Genomic DNA, 19077 nt, shown 5'->3' with positions numbered 1-19077 from the left:
AATGTAATTAGCTGCTTTAGAAACCAGTGGTAACACCATCATCTTATTTTGGTTTGTTTTTGCTGTAGAACTCTCATCATGTTACAGAAACCAAGATCTGTAAAAACATGCTTGGTTAATAAATAAATAAATAAATAATATATATATATTAATGACAGGGATCATTTTGCCTTTGGAGTGGATGATGATGATGATGGTGTCCTGGTTTTGACCATGAAAGGAACACAAAGAACTTGATATGGTAAGTTCATTGCAAGATGTTCATTTTGCCTAGTTTTGTAGGATTGCATTCAGTCAACCCTCTCGGTTGTTAAAGAGTCGTTTGAATTGGCTTTTCTCTTTTCATCCACGCATTTGTATTATTGTAAAATGGACGTCGCAGTGAGAGGTCGAAGAGGAAAAATAAAAGGAGAAAAATAAGGGAAAAAGAAGGGAGAAGCGTCCGCGCCCTTAAAAATCGGTTTTTTGGCTCCTCCGCAGCCTGTATCGACAGGGGAAGACTCCCAATTGGGGATTCCCTGTTTGGCATGCGCGAACCCATCAAGACCCAATCTTGGTGCGAGGAACGCCCTCCTAGGACGGGTTGGCATCGGCCTCCTGAGCTGGAGTCGGGAGATTTCGATCTGGTTGATCGTTGTGTTCCCTGCTCTTTGGTCCTGGAGTCGAAATTTCTGGAGGGGAAAGGGGGTTATCTGCAGCCAAGCTCGAAGGTCTGGTTGCTTGGAGATAAGGGGGGCTTCCGGATTCGTTGTCAAAATCTCTTCTTGGTTGAGGGCCTGTATCGATTTGTTTGTAGAATTTTAATCATCCGTTTCTTCTGGGGGGATTGAAAGAAAGTTTCAATCCCCCATGCAGAACTAGATCAAAAGTCCTTTTTTTTCTTGGGGGTGTTTCGGAATGGCAGAAGAGGAATCGATCGAGCTCAAATTTAGGCTCTTTGATGGCACCGACATCGGCCCGAACAAGCATGATCCTTCCACCACCGTGGCATCTCTCAAAGAATTCATAATCGCTCGATGGCCGCAAGGTGAGAGCTCGACCGTCGTGGTGTCTGTTTGTAGAATTCTTTCCTTATTATAAATCTCTTTCTTTCTTCTCTGCATTAAGTATTGTCGATTTGCGATTATGTTCAGGATTTAATTACTCTCGCTGGATGGTTTCTTTCTTAGACTAATTATTCCTTGCAGGTTTCTCAATTGGTAGATTTAAGTTAAGCTTTTGGGCACACACAATTCTTTTTTGATATTCAACTAAATGGTTGGTATCTTATAACTCATTGAGAGATTGTGTCTACATGATGAATGTTGTGGTGTTATATTATAATTTAAATGTAGACATCAGTGATAGTTTTCTTAATGATGTCTGCTTATAAACTGTCCTTTGTTCAACTTCTTTACAGAATCCTAAAAGGAGATAGTCAGCTGTTCTTTTTTTTTTTTTCTGCTTTTCTGTTTGTGATTGGTCTTGTGGCAGGTTCTTATTTGATTTCTGATACATGTGGGAGACATTACTACTTCTTGTGAATCGGTTAAAACGGCATCGTTTAGTGCTGTACATTTAGCCTTGAATATTTCCATACAAAATCATATGATTCTAGTTGCATTCTGTGGACACCAATCAAGTAATTTTAGAATAGATGATCTTGTAGTTACATAAGCAACTTACACAGAGCCAACTGTTGACTTGTTTTACATGTTAGATAAATATCTTTTCGATCCATTGGTATGAGGATTGCCATTAGCTACTAAGGCTTTCTATTGCGTAAACTCTTCATTCAGTTGTTATGCTTTGAAGCATTCAACTTCATGTATCGTTCTTGTTTCTTTTTTTTTTTTCCTGCTAAACTTTACTACCGAAGATGGTTTTCTTTTTGGCTTTGTTTGTAGACAAAGAAATTGCTCCAGGAACAATAAATGATGTGAAGCTCATAAATGCGGGAAAAATACTGGACAACAACCAGACTGTTGCTGAGTCCACGGTGTCAGTTGGCGGGCTTTCTGGTGGGGTAATCACTATGCACGTTGTGGTTCGGCCTCCTGTGTTTGACAAAAACAATGGTATTTCATTTGATTCCTAACTGCATTTGACAAAAACAATGATGCTTTACTCCACAATATATATCATGTTGGTAGTTTAAGCTTTAATTATATATATAATAATATAAAGTGACAATGCATTCTCCATGCGGACCACTTCTGTTGCTCATTGTAAATTACGCTTGAGTTTGATTATCATCACAATGTGATGCTGATTGCTGCTCTATGTATTCATTATTCCAGCACTTCAGATCTATTTGCCAGTTTAGACTGTGTGTCATACCGATGGATCCAATGTCTTCTATACCACCATGATATTTCTCATTATTTAAAATTGTGACTTTCGTTTATCCATAAAAAAACAAAGTGATTGTGACTGCATCTTCTGGACTGTGGATTATGCTCTTACTTTGGCTACAAGTTTGGAATTTTTGTATCACTGTCATGCTTTTAATTGATAATTTGACTTAGTTTGACCAGATGCTAATTCATAACACTGTCAACTTGCTGGAGTCAGGCACTACCCAGCCAATATGACCAGGTAGCTGCTCACAGCTCTACTGTTCTTCTTCTTGTGCGTGTTGTTGGGGCAAATAGCTCCCTAGATTTGTTTTATGCCGTTGCATCGTGGAGCTATATTAGTGTGCCCATGGCCTGCCCTAGTGGCACGACTTGAGCTGGATACGGCCCCTTTGAACTGGGTGGTCTGGCTCCTATATCTGCTTAGCTGAGCTTGAAGAGTGGTCATTTGGGTTTAAAATCCTAGAACCTGTCCAGGCTTTGTAAGAGAGAAAGAATAGATACCATAAGAGCAGTAGATTGCTCTCTTAATCAGTGATCTCTCTTTCCTTTTCTTTATCGTGGATGCTTGTGAGCTTTATTTAAATAAACATGGAAGGACACTTCTTATTAGATAAACTAGTGTCCGTGAGCTTCTTTTATTGCACTTGTTTTTTGTGCATCTAAGAGCAGTTGGTGCTACTGATCGCATGCATATTGTCCGACTACATAAATAGGAAACAAGAGAACAGGTGGGCTCTTTAGTTATGGATGGCTGACACTCTGAGCAGTGAAGTTGGCTCACCTGAAATAGTCATTGGCCATGAGCTTTTTCAAGGAAATACCAGAGGTCATCTAATATATTATATGTGCTAACCTCCATTTCGAGAACTAGCTGCCGTTGTAGTGTCATGTATAAATCATGACCCTTGTGACACATAATCTTGTTTATTCTTCCCGGACTGACTTCTGAAGTCCAAGATACTTCAGATCTTGTGAATGGCATTGCTACCATAGGACATTCTAGTAGGTGCTAGTTCTATGAAATTGTCATCTTTGTATATCTGTAATGCTGGTGATGTTTCTTTCAGTGCTTCATTCGGCAAATACTCATGTTATCACTTTTATAGCTCATAGCTCAAAATGTGCCCCAAATGTATAATGCTATCTATTTTACTGGATATATTTTGTAGAAAATTTCAAGTATACTTGTCAGGAGTTATTTCCTTTATGCACTACTATTGACGACGTGTTCTAAATGTAAACATGCTGATTCGTAGTCTTATCATACAAATCTGTGGTCCAGTACTGATATGGTTCTTCTTTACAGAGAAAAAGCAAGTCAAATCCCCAAAGCATAACAGATGTGGCTGCTCAATCCTCTGACTCAACAAATTGCTATATTTTGGATCTCTTTTGTTCAGCTCACTTTGTGCTCAAATCCTAGCTTAACGTTTAGCTGACCGTGGAATCAAATTTAACAGCTCTGGTTTGGATCTCTTCGGCTTGTCTCGTGCGAACAACAGTCCCTAACAATGCGGAGGAAAGTCGACAAAATCTTTTGTAAACATGCAACATTAATCGTTGTATAAATTGGAGTCTGAAACAAGGCCATTTGTTGCTACTTTGCTATGAAGATAGTATGATTGGGTGATTCTTTCCACGATTTGTTCTGTTCATTTGAGTCACAAGTTTGACAATATTACATGTCTTAAAATGGAAGCAAGCTAAAGTCTAAAGGTTTTGGGACAAATCAGCAACTCAAATGGAATACTTGGAAACCAAGAAACACTGTCCATGAATTGTTTGTCCTGCCCACCTTAACACTTGATTGTTGGTGGAATGTCAAATCTTGCCATGCATTTGCTATTTTACATCACCCCTTAGATGATTATTAATAATCAATCATCTAATCTTTTAAGTGTATATATCCTTCATTTCCACTTTCTCTTTCCCATTGTGTAAGTAATCAAGAGAGATGTAATGTGTAGTTGCTGCAGCATCAACCTACTCTTTGGTCTTGAGTGCATTCAGATCACCTTCTCTCTCTCTCTCTCTCTCTCTCTCTATATATATATATATATATATATATATATATATATATATTTACTAGTTAGTATGGACGCTTTCTCTAAGAACAAAAAGAGAAGATAATCCCTTCTTCTTTAACTCTATATATTTTACATTTTTGGCTTTTCTACTGTGATTAAAGCTTTGAACCAAATAGTGGTAGTGAATTACTGATGGTTTGGTGGGGTTTTTGCATATGAGGAAGCTTCAGAAATTAGATGAGTCATAAATGAAGTCCTTTCAGCATGCATATTTCTGCACTCATCCACTCTATTATCTTCATGAACATTACTTTCATCTTACTTGCCCCTCCCTTGCTGATGAACTCACACTTCGGCTCATACCCAATGATTCAAAATCATTGAAGTGGCGAAAGCAGAATTTGATTAAATGAGTTTTACTTGCTAAGATGAGCTGATAGATACATCATCATACAACATCGATCACATACAGAAACTGGAGAGAAGGGTAAGCCTGTACTTGCGATTTCTTATTTAGTTCCACGTCGTAGTAGTACATGGATATGGAGGTTTAGTATGACGTATTATCGTACATGGCTTCACCATCGTGGCGGCGGTGGTGGAGCAGGTGTCCCAGGATGGCCATGAGGAGGAGCGAAGGGGCCGGGACGTGGTGGTGGTGGCGGCGGAGGGCCAGGAGGAGGCGAAAAGAGCCAGAGAGGTGGTGGTGGACCATGCTGTGCATGAGGCGGCGGCGGCGGCGGCGGCGGCGGCATGAAGAGAGGAGGAGGAGGAGGAGGAGGCGCATCTAGCCACGGCGGAGGAGGAGGTGGTGGAAGATCGGGAGGCTGCCGCCCTCTGCGGAAGAAAGGGCCACCGGGGTGACGGTGGGGGTACATCTTCTTCCTCCTCTCTCTCTCTCTCTCTCTCTCCCTGCGTCCTCTCGGTGGAGGAGAACTCAGAATAAATAGGCTCAATCGGCTCTCCGGAATGGACGAGAAGGTGGCGGTTTCCCGAACTCACAGTCAAAGCTACCGTTCAAAAGAAGAGAAAGGCTCCGTGAGATCACTGTAAGAAATTTCGATCACTGCTTTAAAATATTCTTAGATTTCATTCTTAAATTTTAAATTAAAAAAATTATTTTTTGGTGATTCTATATGAAATCTTTTGTTGATCATATATATATATATATATATATATTGGTATCGAGATAGATTGAGCTAAAATGGTTTCTTTTTGTTGTATTATAGACATCCAGTCCCAGTCAGCTTTGAAGGCTGTCACTTCAGCGTGAGAATGTATCTGTCACGACGGAGAATTGAGGCGGCCAACTCAGGATGAGGACATTCTTCGCTGCGGAGATAAGACATGTCTCTCTCCATTTATTTCCTCGTTCTCACCAACCCCTCACTGTGTCTCCCGTACTTTTTGTTGGATTTCCTCATTCCCAACAAGGATCAGTGGGTGTCTCAATATGATCATCTTGCTGGTCCATAGCTTAAGGGTTCTTACACGGGCTAAGAACTGTCATGTTGCTCCGAGATTGTGGTTTTTGTACCTCTCAAATAGCGTCTGTAATCTGCCGATGCTCGTTGTTTGGATGATTAAAGCAATAAAAAAGTAATGTTAGAAGCTCAGTGGTCAGCTGCAATGACAGGAATATTGATCGATCCATCCTTGAATTGTGGATGAAGAAGAAGAAACATAGTTCTAAAAGGGAACGGCCACTTACACAATCAAACTATTATAGCACAAAGGTAACGACTACATCATGTCTTACAAAGACGAGGCGACATGGATAGATGATCGATTTATGTTAAGTTCATCCACAACATGAACAGCTGCAGAGACTTTATTTGGACCCTTAGAACATGAGCACCCGCACGATCATAGTCAGGCGATCCTTCAAGGAGGTGGCGGGCCATGTCGGCCAGGAGGAGGAGGCGCGAAGGGGCCTGGAGGCGGCGGCAGTGGAGGGCCGCCGGGTGGAGGTGGGAAGAGCCCAGGAGGTGGCGGTGGACCGTGCGGTCCAGGAGGATGCGGCGGTGGCGGCGACGGTGGTGCAAAGGGAGGTGGAGGACCGGGAGCCGGCGGTCCCCTGGGCGGGTCAGGACCTCCGGGTCCTGGACCATGCGGGTGGTGGCGGTGATCGTGCATCTTGTGGTTCTTCTTGTTCCTTCTAGAGATGAAGTCTGAATGGTTATATAGACTGCAGACTGGACCGGAAGGTGGGATTTCTGTCAAACCTACGAGTCATGGCTATCTTCTCAGTGAAGTTTGCTGCTTGCTTCGTCTGTATGTCTTCCGATGTCGGTCAATAAATGCAACTGGATATGACAATCTTTGTCAAACATCGCCAATCGATATGATTGTGTTCGGCACACCAATTCCAAAAGTCTTCTTGAGATAGGAAACATTATACTCAGTTACGTCTCTTAGTGCACGGAGAAATCTATTGGGAAGAAGGCCAGTGACAATGATGTTGATGATATGAAGAGGAAGAGAAACCAACTTGAGATAACAGCTCTATGTGCTCATGAGACAGATGATGACAATATAGTGCTATCGAATTATTATGCATGGACGGAAAACTGCTCACTGTAATGATCATCTTTATCTCACAGCATTGCTTATGGATCCATGATGATGCTTATTACACTAAATAGCTAAAAAAGTCAGAGATCCATAATGCACACGATATTAGAAGATATCAAATATACAGGCATAAATGACAGACTCGCCACTTACCCTAATTAGTTTTTGGTCACCATCAGGTCCTGCATAAACTGCTGCTTAGTTTACATTGAAGTTTAATACCCCATGCATGCTTAGAACCAAAACTAAGAGAGGAACGAAGGTGTGCATCACACATCTTTGCCATACTTGGTATTACTTCTGCCATGGATAAGGGGAATTATATTTAATCAGCATCCTCTGCAGTGAAATCAGGCTCTGGTGGTTTTTGCAATCTCACCAACTCCATGACACTTCTGTTCCGGAGTCGATGAACGCTGCGGAGAGCATTTACTGCAAATCGCGATGCGTAGATGGCTGCAGCTAGGCTTGATGTGCCTCTGACCAAGTTCTTCCTGAGTCCTGCCTCTTCTTCCTTCCGTCGGAGTTCTGCTATCTTCCGCTTGCTGTAGCGCCGCCATGCAGCTTGGATAAAGCAAGCAGCCCAGGTCCTCCACTGCGGCGAATAGAAGCGAAATGTATGCTGCACTTGTCTGCTATGGAGGCGCCTGAACTGGCTTGCCACAAATTTTAATTCATCAGCATTTAATGCAAAAGCTTCGACCTCCTTCAAGGCTTTCACTGTCCTAGTGGAAGTTGGCAGATTACCACCGGACTTTGGATCCAAAGCCCAGGTCAACAACTCTTCACCACAGAAATCACGTTCTTTCAAAAGAATTCGATTGAAAAATCCACTTCTTCCACCATCGGTGGTTATACTCTCCAAGCGTCCTCGGATGATGAAGAGCATCTCATCTACAGGATCACCCTCCCTCAAGATATAAGTATTCTCTGTATAAAGAGTAGGTTTTAGCCGTTCACAAATCGCATCTAGCAAACGCTCATCCATGTTCTCGAACAGAGGGACCTGCACACCAGAGAGCCTACAAAATTCCAGATATCTGAATGATAAAGAAAGTACTGATGATCAGACAGACAAACCTACCCTCGTCACCAAAGCTAAACAGAGATGACGTTTGATATCCCGCCTAAGGTCCTTGGGAAGGCTCTGAACCAGACCTTCTTCATCCACTCCTCTCGTCTCCAACCACTTATACTGATCATATCGTCTAACTCGTTCCCTGAGTTCTGATGGTAACATCCGGTGGTGCATCCACTGCTCTGAATCACGTCTTTTAACTCTCATCTCTTCAAGTCGTATTGTTATCGACTGAAGATATGTCTGAAATGATAGTAGAAAGTATCAGATAATAAGTGTCCATTTAACTGAGAGCCGCTGAAACAGAGATGATTGTCGCAAAACAAAAAGCCATTTATAAAGAAACATCAACGTCGCCAACTTTACCTGCATGTTACCTATAAGGAGGGCAAAAAGAATGAGTCCAAACACAGCAATTGCAATTGAGAAGATAACCTCCTCCAGAAAAGTACTTGTTTGCAGCCCTTGGCCAAGGGTACTGTAGGCAAGTATGAATGGTAAACATTACATAGCAGAATACTAGAAAATTCAAGGCAATTTCTATGTGCCGATGTAAAAGAAAATCATTACCTCAGATTCTGCAAACCCCACCAGAAACAATAAGCAAGTTTGGAAAAGAACTTTCTTGATGCAACAACACCAGAGGTCAAAGACTGTGCAAAGATTCCAAAATTGAAGGACTGATTGTTATCATCAGGTGAACAGTAATTCAGAAGATCCTGTCCACTGGCATTCTTCCATTTGTCATAACCATCAAGATGCTCATTACCACAATACAAGTAATTTATGTTACAGACAGTGCTGTTATTCTTACAAGCTGAATGCCAACAATCATCTTCACGCTTAACAGACAACAAGTACCAGCAAGCACCAACTATCTGCACAAATGCTAATAACTACAATGAGAACAATAATTATTCATGTAATATAAATACCAAATAGTCCAAATTTATACAAGACCTAGAAATATCAGACGGAATGTGTTTCTCAACCCGACTCTTCAAATTCAAGATTTACCGAGCCCTTAGAAAATGGGCCCATGCTCAACATGTTATAACCATAGGCATAATTCCAAGATCTGACCTAGACTGACATACATCCTGAGGCTCTTGATACAGCCACCAGACAAGTCAACCATCACCAATTACCAATTTCAAGGAAACACAAAGAACTAACTAATCAGTATATAGTCACAAATTTAGATTAGTTGTCATAGAAGTATCAACACTAAATCCCCAACATGGTTAGAGACAAACAATCTATGATTCTGATGGATAATAGAAAACTAATACAGAAGCTAGAAAGACAAACTGCTGTCAAACTCAATCCAGCATGAAAATAAGAAAAGCCTATACTATTAAAAATAGTAGCCTATGTCCTATGTCCAACCAAAGAACAAACAAGTAAAAGGTTATGCATAAGAATATAGAGAGCAAGGATTGAAATATAGTACCGTACCGGAGTTTCGATATTCGCTCGGTATGGTACGGTACTACTGTATACCGAGTGGTATACTGTTCGGTATATATATATTTATATATATATATAAATAAATATATATATATATATACCGTTCGATATATATATTTATATAGATATATATAATAAAATCGTTCAGTATACCGTTCGGTATATATATGTGTATATATATATATATACCGTTTGGTATACCGTTCGACGACGTCGCCTCTCTCTTCTCCCCACGGGGCAACGTCACCAAAATCTTTTATATATATATATATATATATATATATATATATATATATATATATATACCGCCCGGTAACGTACCGGTCTGCTAACGGACCGGTACGTATCGGGCGATATTATTCAAAATTGAAGACCTTGATAAAGAGCACCTAATCCAACAATTATCTACAATTACAGGTACCAAGAAGTATCCTTGATCTAGTCTTAAGTCTGAGGATTTAATTTCCACGGTACAAGGAGTTACCAATAATATGCCAACAAGATAATTGGCCATTGACATTGATCCGTCGTCGAGGCTTCTTCTCCCCGCGCGGATGAGGAGAAGTTGCCGACGATGCCTCGTTTCTTCTGCCCGCATGGGGAGAAGAAACGGTTTCTTCTCGGTTTCTTCTGCTCATTTTCTTCTCCCCACGAAGCCTCGGCGGTTTCTTCTGCTCGGTTTCTTCTCCCCATGACTTCTTCTCCCCGCGCAGATGAGGAGAAGTCGCTGACGATGCCTCGGCTTCGACGACTTCTTCTCCCAGGTCCTTCGCTCCTCGCGGAGAGTAACCAACTTCTCGTTCATCATGTTCGCTACCACACTCCTCCTGAGTGACTCCAACAGCATGAGAGCGAGTATGCATTTGCAACCCACCTGCGGTTGCTTAGGGCAAGGGTCCGACTTGCCCCATCTTGCTTGATTCGCCATGATGCTTTGCCATGGCGAGATTGCAAAGTTCCTTCGTTGCTTGCTCGAATTGCTTGTCGGCTCTGATACCACAATGTCACAGACTTAGCTGGAATTGCCTAAGTCGTGAGGCACCCTTGCGGCAAAGACGCGAACTTAACTTGAGTTGCCTGAGTCGTGAAGTGCCCTTGCGCCAACTTTTCGGACTTAGCTGGGATTGCCTAAGTCATGACGCGCCCTTGCGATATGCGTCTATAAAGGGTCAGCCAATTTGCAACCTCACTCAGGTCGCGAAGGACCTGTAAAAGAGAAGGTTGATTAGTTCAAAAACGAGCGGCGGACAAGTCCTGACGTCTCGCAGAAAAGGAAGCTTTACAAGCAATTCAGCGAGCACCTTGCATGCATAAGAGAAAAGAGGGGAGGGAGAAAAACAAAGACTTTAGAAGGTAGAACGAACAGTTACAAGTCCATAAACAACTGCTCACCGGATGCTGGGCGCGAAAGCAAGTTCCCGTCAAGTTAACGTGCGAACTTGTGAAGATTGTTCAATGCCCGACAATATACTAAAGCCCCATCCAGCCTTGTGCCACCCAGGGGGTTCCAAAGTGCTAAGATGGCTGACGTTTCACGTGCAGTTGCGGCTTGCAGAAAACAAGTCGTGGCACGCGAAAACGGAGCCATTTTGGGGCAGTTCGACCCGACGCGGCGAGCGGTCACACTGCAGCGTTGCAACCTGGTCGAATATGCATTTTTACAAGCAAAAACACACAAAACCAAGGCAAAGTAGGCTGTCATATCTCTGTACAAGCATGCAAGAGCGACGAACAATTCGTTAAACGAAGTTGTTGCGGGTGGCGACAATCGTTCGTGACAGTACGCTACCTCGGCGACGTCGCCTCCTCTTCTCTTCGTCGCCTTAGATGAGGAGAAGAACATAGTCTTTTTCATCTCCTCATCTACGGTGTTCAACGAAGAAGGCGACGAAGACGTTGAAGGCCGCAAACGTCTCCGGCCTTCAGCAAAGAAGAAGCCGCAGAATCGCAAATAAGGCGACAAAGGAGACCACCTCTTCCGTTGCTCTAGCCGTCGCTTGGATGTTACCTCCTAGATCGGGATCGTTGAGGGAGGGTGGTGCCGGATCGGACGCGTTGAGGTTCTCCTAATTCTTCCTCTTTTTCTCTCTCTTCTTCGAATGCTCTCTATTTCTTCTTCTCTCTCGACGCTTCTTCTTCCCTCGTCGTAGCCAGGCTGATACTGCCTAGTAGCAGGCGGTCACAGTCAAAATTTTGGCCATTACTGCCTGATACAGCCCCGTAGTCTGATACGTGGCTATATCAAGCGTTCCGCCCGGAACGGGTGGTATCATTCGAAATTTAAAACCTTGTTTTGTACCACATAAACACATCAAACACCCACAGTAAATAGCATGCAGTGAGATCTCAATCTAATGCCAAACAATCTAAAGTATTAATTAGTTGTCTACCACTGCCAACTCTTGGTTAGGAGAATTTAGAAGATCACACTATGGCTATGACATATATCATGTTAGTTATGCACCAGAATTCATCAAGAGAAATTCATAACCACCTATTATCTCCTTTAGGCATGATCTCTTGGTTATTCTACAAAAGGAATCAACAGGAGAAATAATATGTCATTAGTTAATTGGTTAGTTAAAAAGAAATGGAAAAGGATACTCACATGACAAGCTAGCATATACCACAATAGATAGTACGCAGCACCAGCCCAAGCACTTTCCGCAAAGACACCAGCTGTCCTTTTCAGTTCTGATGTTAAAGGAAGAATGCGAAGTAATCTAGGAATATACTGTAGCAGAACAATGGCCAACAATGCATTCTTTGTGGCCGATACATCAGAACCTTTAGATCTTTGAAGAAACCTCCAAACTACAATCTGCATGCAATTATTGAAACTGAATTCATCTTGCATAATGATATGAAAACCAACAACAAAAAAGATAGAGCTATTAATAGATAGAACAAGCACAAATAAGCAACAAAGAAGTTCAATAACCAAAGAGTAAACTGACACAAATGGGGAGCAAAAACAGTCTTTGTGAAATAAACCAAAATAAAAGGAAATCCTTTCAAGTTTACTCTCATATACAAAGCAAGAAACTAAAGATATATGCTTATATAATAAACACACACATGGACAGAAGAGAACTGGGATACACCAAAATGTATGACGGACTGTTTTAATGTTTAATTTTTTTTGAATAACTTTGACTAGTTTAGAGTGTCTTTTGCAAGTTTCATAAGTTGTCATATGACAACATATCCTAAAATCGTATATTAGTTATTAAGATTGCCCAAGAAGAGAATATTAAGAAACCAAACTAAAGGAAGAAGACCCTCATACTTTTGATTGAAGATTTTAAAGAAAAGAAACGAGATACCTTTTGGGCTTGATTGATTCAAGGGTTTTAATAAGATTTTACCCTATAAGAAAATTGATGTGCCTTAGTGGGAGTTATTGTATTCTTTCTTATTTTTACATTTTTTTATATTTTTTCTTTGTGCTTCGAGTCTATAAAAAGGGGAAACGGGATTATAACTAAAACATCATAAAATAAATGAATAAAAATATGTTTTCACACATTATCTATGAGCGGTATGAGACTATATTTGTTTTTCGATATATGATTTCATCATTCACGTGTGATACATGAGGAGATATGACGCTTCATCATCGGTGTTTTCTCCTTGAGATAGAACGAATCTAGTAATTATCTTTTTTTTTCTTTTTACTATATTATCTTTCTTTCCTCTCTCGTTTCCTTTCTCTATTCTCACAACTATAAGAAAATCTTCCTCTATTCATCGCGAACTTGTTCAACGTCAAAGTATCACAATAGACCCTCAATACTTCTTATCCAAAAATCAATGAAACACAGATCAAAATCAACATTGTTAAATATAATCAAGAATGCCTAGCTTGCAAAGAAACAATTTTTTTATCATTCATATGATCTCCTACTTGTCCATCATGCCATATCAAAATAAAAGATACCAATGGTATGATAAGCTACCTTGATTTGTCATTTACAACCAACCAAACAAATTTTTTTTCTCTCAAATATATGCTTTAAGATGTAGAGATTATGAACAATTTTTTGGATTCACAAGTTACATGGTTTATATTTTACTTCCAACTTTTTTAATTTGATTTATTCTTTAAAAAAATGTGAAGGAACATTTTCAATATAGTGAAGAAGCAAAAGAACCATAAATGAAATCCATGATTAAGTTATCAAACACACTCTATGTGTAATCAACAATGAAAGCTACAATAAACAATATAAGATAAAATAGATGGAAGGAAAACATTTTTCAGCAAAGTAATTGTGAATGAAGAGCTTTATGACTTCTATACAATAAATATCTAGCTGAATACATAAGAGTGCAACACACCTGTGGAAGTGGTAGCACCGAAAGAAAGTCAACAACAAAGTTGCTCCTTAGGTACTGCTTTGCAATCTGTGTAGGGTCAATAACAAGTTCACCTCTGCCAAAAACCCGGGTTGATGGAGCAATGTAAGCAGTGCGGAATTGAAGAGCCATTCGAATAAGATAGAAAAAATCAATGATTGTTCGCAATGTAGTTGATACAACTGCTAGCTTTCGGTCTATACCAAGACACATTGATTTTTCATTTTCATCTTTGATGGGAAGATAATAAAATAATGGATCCACTGATACTGCAAGAATACATGATATTAGAAAAAGCCTGTTCATATGGAAAAGAAATTTGTCTTGAGGATCAAAAATTTTCTTCTCAGATACTTTCAGATCTTCTGGAAAAACTTCCTTGGAAGCACCGAACCGAAGAGATCGACCTAGCAACTTAAATCCTTCAGATCCCTTTCTCAACCCTCCCTTGGAGGATTTTGTTGAGCTCTTTGATCCTCGACTAAGTCCCTCAACATTGAATGCACATCTATTCATTCTGCCAGTGTCAGAAGTACAGGAAAATGTAGGGCTTGATTCTTCCAGCCTATGAAGAAAAATCACAACATGAACAGTGGTAAAATGTAAATTCAGTAGAACAAAGAAAAAGAACATAGTAATTTCATGTTCTATAACAAGTTCACGCTGTCAAGTTGCATTAGAAAGTTTCAACTAAGAATTCATGGTTTGCTAAAGGAAACATTTTTCAGCACAAATGCACCTAGCCAGAGAACTTGTGGCCCCTTTATAGCGACATTGTATATATTCACCTCCTCACACAATCAATTCTCTAAATCCAGGTTTTAAATCTAAGTCCACTACTAGTTTCAATGATCTACATGGTAGCAGGATATCGGGAGGCATACTGCCATGCCATCTGGTATTAGTTGAAAAAAATTATTAAACAGATAAATACAAACCCAAACTATATGATCCAATACCAATCCCTGCTCAAATCAATACCGGTCGACATACTGACTGGTATTTGATAACATGATCCAAGCCATGGAAATTATCATGGAATTCTAACCATGTTTAGGACCTAAACTATAGGTGAGTTTATAATCCAAAAATAATCTGTTTTCCTCTTCCATTTCACAAGAAAACCACTGAGTCATTTTCCAGAATTATGAATTCAAGATGGCTTGCACTGTAGTTTATAAAGCTTAACCCTGTATGTTGCACATTACTGTACAAAATAATGTTTCTATGGGAAGTGTGAGAACTCTCTATAAATGAAGAATAAACAAAAGAAAAATGTACAGTAAGCATATAACCTCTAGAGAGAATGCCCTAAGATAACATTTTGACATGAAAATGTATCTAAATCAGGACCACTTTTAGTAAAAAATAAAAAATATAACATACATTTTGTTAATGGAGTAATGCAATATTAGATGGAAAAGAAACGGCCAATTAATATACAAATTGGCAAAATGGCTTCAAGTAACAAAAGATATTGTAAAATAGGTATACAATGATACAAACATTTAAAATTAGGCAACTTGTCAATAAACACACCTCACAAATTTCTCTTTCTGGCCATCCATATATTGTGCTTTGTAACCACAGTCAAGCATCTTGTATATCTTGTACCACGAAAACTACAAACTGTTGGCTATCATGACCTGCTGAATTATAGGATGTTGTAATCCAAGAACCAACCTGAGCATAAACAAAGAAAATACCAAGATCATGTGAGGCACCTACACAGAAAAGCAATTAGCCTTGTCAACCACAAAAAAACATAACCTACAAAGAGAAAATTGAAGTTTATAATACTAATAAGATGCCAAGATTTGCCTCATTATTCTATGTGAAGCCTCATTATTGGTTTACATATTTCAGAAATAGGATAGGATAAGATAGCTTTCCCAACATAAATGAGAAGAAGCTTTGCATGACCATGCATCATCTAGCAGAAAGAAAAAGTAAGCCACTGAACTGGACAACTAAGTACAAGAATCAAAAGAAATATAATTTTAGATTCAGATTAACTGAAGTGCCAAACTTCAACTTCAATGTACGTGCATATATTACATAAACACAAGAATATGCATATACTTCTTAAAGGAATTGAATGGTAATGAGACAATATCATAAGTTGGCAAAAATTTTATTTGAAATATGTTAGACATGTTGTCTTCATAATCGTGTTTAGCAGCTACAATCTATTGCAGTCAAGCATGTTTGCATATATACAACAAAAGAAGTTGCAGGATACACAAAGGAATAGCACCAAAAGCTTGCTATAACAGTAATCTTTGTAGGGTTGAATTTTTTTACTTAATTTATTCTGAGTCAAATTGTAAATGTGGATGGTTTTTTTTTCCCTCAAAGATAGATGCACTTGGTTTGTGAAAGAAATAAATTTCAAATTTTCTTTTTCTGTGTTGTGTGGCCATCACAGTATACAATCAACAAATCAAGTGCCTAAATAACCTCCTAGAAATCAGAGCAACACTAGGTGTACCACTCTGCAACAAGTTTCATGAGTTCTCAGGCCACTGCTCACAAAAACTTGATTCAACATGCTACTGACATCTAAAACTATGGGTCTTATTACAAGATATAACTGGATTGTGCTTATCACAAATCGGATCAGTAATAGTGCAAACTGACAAATAATGGATTTAAGTTTAACCATCAAAATCTTTGATCTTTAGGGTTAAAGATCTTTTGACAAGCAGCCACCACATGATGCCACATGGGTGGTGTCACTTCATCACTAAATATGGAAAGGAGGTCAGAAAAAATTGAACAACCTGTTAGATTATGTGGTCCTATCTAATTAGATAAGATATATTATAGATTTCATTAGATTTTGGTTATAGTTATCAGCTATAAAGGAAGTCCAACTATGATAGAATTTTTTAGGAGATGATCTTGATAGGAGAGACTTTCCTAATTACCATCCTAAACCCTCTGCTCTCGCCTATAAAAGGACATGACCTCCTAAGGACAAAACACCAAAAATTGATATTACTGTTCTATTATCAATCTCTCTTAGTGCCTCTTTCATCACTCATAGTGGTCTTGTGAAGGATTAGGAAGAAAAGAGAACGTGAGTCTAATTCTCCTTACAAAACGATATCGCTATAGTTTTTAGGTTCGACGGTGGTATATTTACAAATCAGATAAAGATTTTCTGAATGACATCCAAAGATACATAATTTTGATATATCGTTATTTGATTTATATTTTGATATTAAATTTTTTTGTAAAATAGTAGCATATTGCAGTTTTTATACTAACACAGACAACATGAAAGAAAGTGTGCTGGCATTTTATGTAGTGTGGTAATTCACAATGATGTGCCAGCAACACATTATATCACTAGCTAAAGCAAGAATATTTCCTTCCTCATCTTTTTGTTTAACATAGATTATAATCATTAGTTTTACAGTATATTGGAAATAACTGATTTTCTTAATAAAAAGTAAAAAAACCCAAAAACCAAATCGCAAGTTCTGAAAGGTTGAAACTAAGGTTTTCGGTACAAAGTCTCTGGTGTTCCGGATGCAATTGTTCGTGGCATGCTAAAGTGTAGAATAACGATTTCAATCCAAAATTTCCACCAACCAACGAAAACCCACATTAATACATGCCAAAAACACAAAAACCTAATCGGTCAACGAGCAAATTCAGGCGCGAAGTTTGAGATCCAAGATTAAATTCTAGAATACAAGCATTAGCAGTAAGATTTGACGGCCCAAAAGAAAAGGATTGGAAGGCGGTGATCGCGAAAATTACCTGGAGAAGCTTAGAGAGGATATAAGGGCTTTCTTGATTTTGCTCAAGAGGGAAACCAACTGAAGAAGATCTCGCACTCTCCACCGGCAAGGAGTGGAACTTGGAGCACCGGGAAACAGAGGCGTCCGAACCTGGAGGACCTGCGAAGCTAGGAAATGGCAGTCCGATGAGGCCGACGAGAAGTCTCAACTCTCGAAGCCCTCCATTCGATCCGACCCGAGTCGACTCGGAAACAAACTCAACTGAACGAGTTCAACAATTGGACAGCCGAGCCACCAGCAACCTCTTTTACGAGTGCGTAAATACAGTATTGCCCTCTGACTTTACAAAATTACATGGGAGTCCAACAACGGACACACTTCTCCCACCCAAATATAAATTACCAGGAAAGTACCTTTCTTGTTATTAGGTGAGAATTGGGCTCCCAGGCGGGGACCCACCAAACGCACAGCAGAAAATTACTGGAAAAAGTAAAATAAACGACACCTGGCATCACACGGTGGAGAGCTGCTGTCATGGAATGGCATCTCAGACGACAATCTTTGATCAGACGGTTGATGTTGATTCACAGGAGAGAACTCGGGATAGAGGGTTAGTTTGGTCATATAATAAGATAGCACGAAAAGAAAAGTCAACAGGACACCTTATTTTTCATATTTTATATGAATATTTTATTTTCATTGGGAAAATTATCTTTATCCTGCAAGACAAGTGCCAAGAAATCATAAATAAAATATATCTTAGAGAAAAAAAATGGATGTTTAAGGTTTATATTACAGTAAAAAGGATGATAGGGATGAAAGAGCAACAAATATAATATTTTTATTTTTATTTTATAAATTAAAATAAATACCATTAGCAAAATTAGGTGAATTCTTGAAAAGAAAATCTAAAAATTCGCATGCATCAATTTTTAAAAATTCCTATATATTATGTGAAAAGATATTGACCCTCGTCGAATCCACCGTTGCCCTACATCGTTGTCTCTCCTTCCTTTTGTCCTAATGGATTTATCGATGTTTTTATCGATTCCATCAAACCCGTCTTGCCTTCGTATGAAGAAGAAAGGGACATTATCTCTTTTCTCACTTAAGGGCTATAGGAGAGTATAGCAAAAGCAAGACACATAAGGGAATGTTTGACAAGGATTATTGAGATTTGCAAAGACAATAATGACTCTTATGCCATTGATTCCTTGTGTAAAGATTACGGATGATGATGTTAGTCATCTGTGCAGTACACGAGGATAGTGAGCATAAGGTGGCGGGTATGATGGGGGCCAAGGGGTGAAGGTAGGAGGGAACGATAAATTTATTAGATCAGACGAGAAGGAAGATGGTGATGAAGACGATGCAGAGATAATATGAAACGGAGGTAGAGGCATTTTTCTTAGAGGTATTTTTCAAGAATTTATCCATAGAAAATTTTAAATATTTTTAATAATAGAATTTTTTAAAAA

The 19077-nt window shown here is 39.3% G+C and overlaps 2 protein-coding genes across 3 annotated transcripts; one reads left to right on the top strand and one right to left on the bottom strand.

The window, feature by feature from the left end:
- The first annotated feature begins 249 nt into the window (after nucleotides 1–249).
- Nucleotides 250–3978, top strand: LOC135637815 (membrane-anchored ubiquitin-fold protein 3-like). Its single transcript, XM_065150627.1, has 3 exons — nucleotides 250–1027; nucleotides 1887–2057; nucleotides 3646–3978. Exons 1-3 carry the CDS (start codon nucleotides 898–900, stop codon nucleotides 3699–3701), a joined length of 357 nt encoding a protein of 118 aa, XP_065006699.1. The 5' UTR covers nucleotides 250–897; the 3' UTR covers nucleotides 3702–3978.
- A 2095-nt stretch (nucleotides 3979–6073) lies between these two features.
- LOC103985347 (putative cyclic nucleotide-gated ion channel 9) lies at nucleotides 6074–17876 on the bottom strand. 2 transcript variants are annotated; one of them, XM_018826455.2, is made up of 8 exons: nucleotides 17619–17876; nucleotides 15387–15571; nucleotides 13830–14412; nucleotides 12097–12309; nucleotides 8589–8896; nucleotides 8385–8496; nucleotides 8025–8261; nucleotides 6074–7946 (listed from the first exon to the last, which is right to left on the bottom strand). In XM_018826455.2, exons 2-8 carry the CDS (start codon nucleotides 15443–15445, stop codon nucleotides 7266–7268), a joined length of 2193 nt encoding a protein of 730 aa, XP_018682000.2. In that variant the 5' UTR covers nucleotides 15446–15571; nucleotides 17619–17876; the 3' UTR covers nucleotides 6074–7265. The 2 variants fall into 2 exon arrangements, with proteins under 2 accessions (XP_018682000.2, XP_009401285.2); XM_009403010.3 differs by having other exon boundaries at nucleotides 15387–15530.
- Between the last annotated feature and the right edge of the window lie 1201 nt (nucleotides 17877–19077).

This window comes from Musa acuminata, chromosome BXJ3-5, assembly GCF_036884655.1.
Source record: "Musa acuminata AAA Group cultivar baxijiao chromosome BXJ3-5, Cavendish_Baxijiao_AAA, whole genome shotgun sequence".
NCBI classification, from domain to species: domain Eukaryota; kingdom Viridiplantae; phylum Streptophyta; class Magnoliopsida; order Zingiberales; family Musaceae; genus Musa; species Musa acuminata.
This window is presented reverse-complemented; position numbering and strand designations above follow the sequence as displayed.

Coding starts and splice junctions, on each gene's coding strand:
- LOC103985347 (XM_018826455.2), bottom strand. CDS start 15,445: ATGCTTGACTGTGGTTACAAAGCACAATATATGGATGGCCAGAAAGAG. Junction 8,897..12,096: donor GGTATATGCTAGCTTGTCAT/GTGAGTATCCTT, acceptor GCATTTGTGCAG/ATAGTTGGTGCTTGCTGGTA. Junction 8,262..8,384: donor TCCTTATAGGTAACATGCAG/GTAAAGTTGGCG, acceptor CTATCATTTCAG/ACATATCTTCAGTCGATAAC.
- LOC135637815 (XM_065150627.1), top strand. CDS start 898: ATGGCAGAAGAGGAATCGATCGAGCTCAAATTTAGGCTCTTTGATGGC. Junction 1,028..1,886: donor AATCGCTCGATGGCCGCAAG/GTGAGAGCTCGA, acceptor CTTTGTTTGTAG/ACAAAGAAATTGCTCCAGGA. Junction 2,058..3,645: donor TGTGTTTGACAAAAACAATG/GTATTTCATTTG, acceptor TCTTCTTTACAG/AGAAAAAGCAAGTCAAATCC.